A 6,459-nucleotide genomic window follows, 5' to 3' on the forward strand; every position below is an offset into this window, starting at 1 on the left:
AATCTATCCATGTTTCTATCTATATATCTAAGGAAAAACAAGTAGATACAGACAACAAAATAAAGGCAGACGGGAGGAGTGTTGTGGAGATTAAGGGAGAGAAAGAATCAGAGGCAGGGAGACACAGATGGGAGGGGAAGACAGAGAGAGCTATGGACACATAGGGTCAGAAAGAGAAACACAAAGCCATGGAGAGATGAAGATACTGGCAAACAGACAAGGAGAGGATAGAAAGGAATTTTTATTGAGCTCCTGCTGAATGTCATTCTTATTAAACCTTCAAAGCCACTCTGGGAAGCAGTTCCCAGTAACCCCTTTATGCAGGTAAGGGGCTTCACATTAGAATGGTGAACTGACCTATGTATGGTCACATCACCTGGAATGAACCCATCACCCTGTAAAGGCCCTGGTCCATAGGGCAACCGTAACTGTTTATCCAATGAACAAAGTCATATATCTCCTCCCCAAGGAGGGAGAGGCGGACACCAGACCCTCATTCCCCTCCACTGCGTCAATTTTTCCTGCCTGTCTGCTGAGGCGACAGCAAGGTCTGTTGCCCTGGCAACTGCCCTCTGACCGCCATGGCAACAGCCATCGCAGTCTCCAGCTCGCCACCTTGTCCCTTGGATATCTCCATGGCAACGGGCGGGATGGAAGGGCTGCGGGAGCTCCTAGGCTGCGCCTCCATAGAGTGGCGGGAGGGGGTGGGCAGGGTTCCCAGGCGTGCGCAGCCGCAGAGCACCGCATCCGTGTCCGTTATCCCAGGCGCTGCGCACTTGCCAGCCAGTCCGCCCGTCCGGAGCCCGGCTCGCTGGGGCAGCATGGCGGGGTCGCCGCTGCTCCGCGGGCCGCGGGCCGGGGGCGTCGGCCTTTTGGTGCTGCTGCTTTTGGGCTTACTCGAGCCGCCCCCCGCGCTCTGCGCAAGGCCGGTAAAGGTGCGACCCGGGTCGGGCGCGGGGTGGGGGTGGGGTGGAGGATGCCACCGGCGAGGGTCGGTGCCCGGCCTCTGGCTCCTCATTCTCGCTGGTCCTGCTCCCGGGACGTGTGGAGAGGTCGGCCAGGGTGGCCCGGGGTCCAGCCGCCAGTCTGCACCCAGGCCATGCCGGGGTTGGTCTCTTGGGTGTGCGGGTGGCAGTGTCCGGGGCTAGTCGGGCCGCCGCACTCTGCCGGTCCGCCCGGGCTCGCCCCGCCCGCCGCCTGTGGCGCTGTCCAGGGGACTAGCGCGCTTTAAGGCAAGGGGTGCGGGCATCGGTTTGTGTGCGCATGATGTGATGGTAGGGACGTGAGGGTGTGCTCTCCCTGTGTGTGTCTTTTCATGTAAGCGCTTCCGAGCGTCTATACAAAGGTGCCAGTGTGGGTCTGGGTGTGCAGTGTGTGATGCTTCTGCGTGTGACTTTTCTCAGTGATACTGTGTGCTTGTGAATTCTATGGTAATGGCGTGACTTATGGGTGTGTCTTTCTGTGTGTCTGTGTGATCTTGTTTTTGTTTGGGAGAGAGTGGTCTTTGCATCCCTGAGTGCACATCCCCTTTTGGTTCTGTTGAACTGAGTGACTAGGATTTTGTATGTGTGTTCACGAGGCTGTTCCTCCCTGCTTCTTTGTGGAGCTGTGTCATTGTGGGGAGAGGAGCCATGATGTCTTTTTCTGTGCTGCGTTATGTCTTTAAGGGTGGTGCTTGTTCTTGCATCTGGATGGCTTGGCGATTGTAACCGCATGAGCATCGGTGTGCATGAACATGTGCAGTTCCTTGCGTGTGGATGTGGTAGTGTTGAGTTGCATATGTGACATCTCAAGGCCTGTCAGTCCAAATGAGTGTGTGTGAGGCCACGATTGATGTGTGTGATTCCCCAGGGTGTCTGAGGGGTAGTGGGCATCAAGGGCACTTGGAGCCCATCCTCTTCATGAAGAGTTCAAGGCTGTCTGTGTCAAGGATGGTTTTTTTCTTAATTAAATATTTTTTATATATGACATAATCCATTTAAACGTATGTATATACAATGTAAGAAATAATGATAACCCTCTTGTGTACCCATAACTAGCTTAAGAAATCGAGCATGACCAAATCGTTAGAAGCCCCTAGGTGCCTCTCCCTAAGGCAGCCCCTCTCCTCCATAATTATCCTGTATTTTCTGTTAATTGATCCCTTACTTTTGTTTGCAGCTTATCACATATGTATGTATCGCTAAACAATATCTTGTCTAGTTTTTCCTCACAGAAATGGAATCATACTGGGTGTGTGGCTCCTGGTAGTCACTAGGGGTCACTAGGAAGTCATCAGGGTGTCTGCTAGTTGCAGGCAGTCTGCAGTGGAATTCTGTAATTTGCTTTTTTTTTTTTTCTCTACATTGGTTGTGAGATTCATCGCATTGAAGTATGTGGCTATAATTCATTTATTTTTATTGCTGCATAATATTTTATCCCATGAGTATATCATGGTTTATAGATACATTCTTAATACGTCGGCAACAACATTTGGGTTGTTTCCAGCTTTTCTTTCTTTTTTTTCCTCCCTTCACTTTTATGTTATTACAGACAGTGCTGCTGTAGTTCTTCATGCACTTGTGTCCAGCAGTATATGTGCAAAAGCTACTCTGGGGTGTAACACCCCAGGAGTGGGGCATATGATATGTGCATCTTTTAAGACATTGCCAAATTGTTCCTCAAAGTTATCTTAACAATTGAGTTCCCAGCAGCAATGTACAAGAGCTTCCATTTTTTCTACATCCATGTCAACATTTGACATGATCAGACTTTAATTATGGCAATCTTTTGGACGTATTCTGCACAGTGTATTTCACTGGTGTTTTAATTTGCATTTTTCCTGATTACTAATGAGGTTCACTATTTTTCATTTGTTTAGTAACTTTTTTTTCTTTAAAATTTATTTATTTACTTTTGGCTGTGTTGGGTCTTCGTTTCTGTGCGAGGGCTTTCTCTAGTTGCGGCGAGCAGGGGCCACTCTTCATTGCGGTGTGCGGGCCTCTCACTATCGCGGCCTCTCTTGTTGCGGAGCACAGGCTCCAGACGCGCAGGCTCAGCAGTTGTGGCTCACGGGTCCAGTTGCTCCTTGGCATGTGGGATCTTCCCAGACCAGGGCTCGAACCCGTGTCCCCTGCATTGGCAGGTAGATTCTCAACCACTGTGCCACCAGGGAAGCCCTAGTAACTGTTTTTGGTTCCTCTTTCGTGAAATACTTGATCATCAATTTTGCCTATTTTTATATTATTTTGCTTTTCTCCTACTGCTTTTTAGGCATTCTCTGTTTATTGGACATTAATCCTTTATTGACTGTGCTACAAGCATCTTCTCTCACTCTGCTTTTACTTTTCGTTCTTTTTAGGGTGTCTTTGGATAAAAAGAAATTCTTAATTTGAATGTAGTTAAATTTATTTGTCTTTTCCTTTCCATTGTTCCCAAATTTGGATCACTTGTTCCTGCACAATTTATTGAAGGAGTTGGTCCTGTCCCCACTGCTCTGCAGTGTCCCCTCTGTTGTAGCAAGTGTCAGTGTGTGTGTATCTGTTTCTAAGCTCTGTTCAATCCTATTCCTTCCGCTGCAATAGAATCTGCGGTTTAACTTGCCCATTTAATTTTTGATTTCATTAGAAGTATTTTTCTAGATGTCCTAGATGTTTCTTTTTCAAATCTTCATGGTCATTTTAATGGTCATTAGTTCCTCTCTCATACTTTTGATAGTCTTTTATTTCTTTAAACTTATTGAAATTGCTTCAAAACTGCCTGAACTGAAAATTAGTCATTGGGTAATTTATTTTACAGATAGGCTTGCACACATGCCAAATGATATATGAACACCATTATTCATCCCAACATTATTTATGAGAATAGCAAAAGATTGCAAACACCCTAAGTGTTCATCAGTTGGGCTGGTTAAATAAACTATTATACATCCATACAAAAGAAAATCAATACAGAAGAAAGGAAGGAAGAGAGAGAGAAAGGATGCTCTTAAGGTACTGATCTAGATATAGATTCCAAAAAGCAAGGTGCAGAACAGTCTGCTACCTTTTGGGTAAAACAAGTGGACAACAGGAATCTATAAAATGCAAATACAGGTTCCTGTTTTCCACATTAATATAGAAAAATCCATAGCTGTCTTATCTACCATCACTACTCCTATAAAACAAACAAACAAAAAAAACCCTGGTCTTCAGCAGCCCTGGGGCAAGTTCTGAGTCACTAGGAAATCGTTAGGGGTGGTGAATCTAGGGGTCTTTGGTGGTCCTAAGAGTGTCCAGAGATATTTGGGGGTTTCCATTGACCTTAGGGGTGTCTGTTCATATTTGAGGGGCAACGGCGCCTTTGTTGGCATGTTGACATCTAGGGATATTTGAGATCCACGGAGTCTCCCGGGTTGGGGGGGGTCCCTGGCCTGACGGACGCTGACGACCTCTCGCTCCCCACCTGTCTTCCCACAGGAGCCCCGCAGCCTGGGCGCGGCCTCTCCGCCCAAGGCTGAGTCCAGCGCTCCCCGCCGCTTCCGGCGGGCAGCGACTCGAGGAGAGGCGGCGGGGGCTGTGCAGGAGCTGGCGCGGGCGCTGGCGCACCTGCTGGAGGCCGAACGGCAGGAGCGGGCGCGGGCCGAGGCGCAGGAGGCTGAGGATCAGCAAGCGCGCGTCCTGGCGCAGCTGCTGCGCGTCTGGGGCGCACCCCGCACCAACGACCCGGCGCTGGGCCTGGAGGACGACCCCGACGCGCCAGCCGCGCAGCTCGCCCGAGCCCTGCTCCGCGCCCGCCTAGACCCCGCCGCCCTCGCAGCCCAGCTTGTTCCGGCCCCTGCCCCCGCCGCAGCACTCAGACCCCGGCCCCCAGTCTACGACGACGGCCCCACGGGCCCAGATACTGAGGACGCCGGCGATGAGACGCCGGACCTGGATCCGGAGCTGCTGAGGTCAGCCCCCCAGTGGGGTGGTCGGGGCGGGGGCGGGCGCCTACATCCCGGGAGGAGGAGGGCGAGGAGCGGCGGGGGCCTGCTTCACGGAGTGGAGGTGCAAACACCTAGGTCCTGGAACCCTGGGAGGGAGTTTTCTAGTCCTGGTCCTAGGGTGTGGAGGCAGAGATGCCTGACCGGCTTCCTTCGTCCGAATGGGAGGCGGGGAAACCATAGTTTCAGGGATGGGAGGCGGAGACATGTCTCCCGGAAGCAGTGGGATGCGTGGGTGGGAGGAGGCTGCCAGGTCCCCAGGCGGTCAGGGGTAGCGGCGCTGTCCAGGTCCTAGGGCCGGGGCGTTGACGCACGGACACGTCCTCACTGCATTCCACTCTGCTCCCTTGCAGGTATTTGTTGGGGCGGATCCTCGCGGGAAGCGCAGACTCCGAAGCTGTGGCTGCCCCGCGTCGCCTCCGCCGAGCCGCTGACCAGGACCTGGGCCCCGAGGTCCCCCCTGAGGGCGTGCTGGGGGCCCTGTTGCGCGTAAAGCGTCTGGAGACCCCCGCACCGCAGGCCCCAGCGCGCCGCCTCCTGCCCTGAGTATCGCCTGGATCCTGCGCATACTCCGGCGGCCCAGGACCGCCCCGCCCCTGACACCCCGACAGCCACAGTTGCTGCCCTGGAACCCCAAGATCCCTGACCCCACAATAAATATGATCTGAAGCAGCTATGTGCTTGTTTGAGTGGCAGTGTCTAGGCCGCCGGTGGACTGGGTGGGGACGGCTGCCCTCAGACGAGGGAAAAGGGGGCCCCTGCCCTCCATCCTGCACTTTTGAGACAACCCTTAACTCAGTCTCTGCCTCTCCTCACTTTTGAGACAACCCCTACCTCAGTCTCTGCCTCTCCTCACTGGGGAGATACCCATAGGGACAATGGCAGTGCCCAGTGCCCACCCAGATTCTGTGCCATTTTTAGGCCTCGCTTGGGAATGGGGAGCCCAGAAGGCTTTGAAGCCACTTTCAGCGGCATCTTCTGGGGGTCCATCCTCCTGGGGACCAAATGGTGGTCAAGGGGTGGCTGTTTATGAGGCATGTGAGTAGAGCTTGGGCGGTGCTGGCACGACCACTTGCACACATGAGCGCCTGCCTCCTGATATGGGGAGGGGCTACCAGCAGGAAGAGAAATGGAGTGGGCTGCTGGCCAGGGGTCAGCCCTCCCAACACCATCACCTCCTGGAATGGAACTCTCTGGGCCTTGAGAAAGTGTATTAAGGTAGGAGGATAGGATGTATTTTGTTAGTTTGATATGTAATGTTTAGTTGTATAGTATAGAAGCCACTCTATCTGTACTCCTACCCCAGCCCTGGAGGTACTGGGAGTCGGTGTGGTAACTGGTTTGTGGCCATGGCCTCTCCCTCTGCCCCTCGCTATCCACAAGTTTCTGCCCAAATGTCACCTACTCAGTAAGGCTTTCCTTGACCTCCCTGTCCCTCTATTCCTTTGCCTGCTTTTAATACATAGCCTTATGTTATATCTACAAGGGCAGGGATTTTTAGTGTCTTGCTTGCCTCT

At 52.3% G+C, this 6,459-nt stretch overlaps 1 protein-coding gene across 1 annotated transcript; it reads left to right on the forward strand.

The window, feature by feature from the left end:
* The first annotated feature begins 568 nt into the window (after positions 1-568).
* PCSK1N (proprotein convertase subtilisin/kexin type 1 inhibitor) lies at positions 569-5,618 on the forward strand. The gene is made up of 3 exons (XM_059051435.2): positions 569-935; positions 4,437-4,909; positions 5,296-5,618. The coding sequence occupies exons 1-3, from the start codon at positions 582-584 to the stop codon at positions 5,486-5,488; spliced, it is 1,020 nt and encodes a 339-aa protein (XP_058907418.1). The 5' UTR covers positions 569-581; the 3' UTR covers positions 5,489-5,618.
* Positions 5,619-6,459: the final 841 nt, after the last annotated feature.

This window comes from Kogia breviceps, chromosome X (genome assembly GCF_026419965.1).
Source record: "Kogia breviceps isolate mKogBre1 chromosome X, mKogBre1 haplotype 1, whole genome shotgun sequence".
In the NCBI taxonomy this organism is placed as follows: domain Eukaryota; kingdom Metazoa; phylum Chordata; class Mammalia; order Artiodactyla; family Physeteridae; genus Kogia; species Kogia breviceps.

Coding starts and splice junctions, on each gene's coding strand:
- PCSK1N (XM_059051435.2), top strand. CDS start 582: ATGGCAACAGCCATCGCAGTCTCCAGCTCGCCACCTTGTCCCTTGGAT. Junction 936..4,436: donor TCTGCGCAAGGCCGGTAAAG/GTGCGACCCGGG, acceptor GTCTTCCCACAG/GAGCCCCGCAGCCTGGGCGC. Junction 4,910..5,295: donor CTGGATCCGGAGCTGCTGAG/GTCAGCCCCCCA, acceptor GCTCCCTTGCAG/GTATTTGTTGGGGCGGATCC.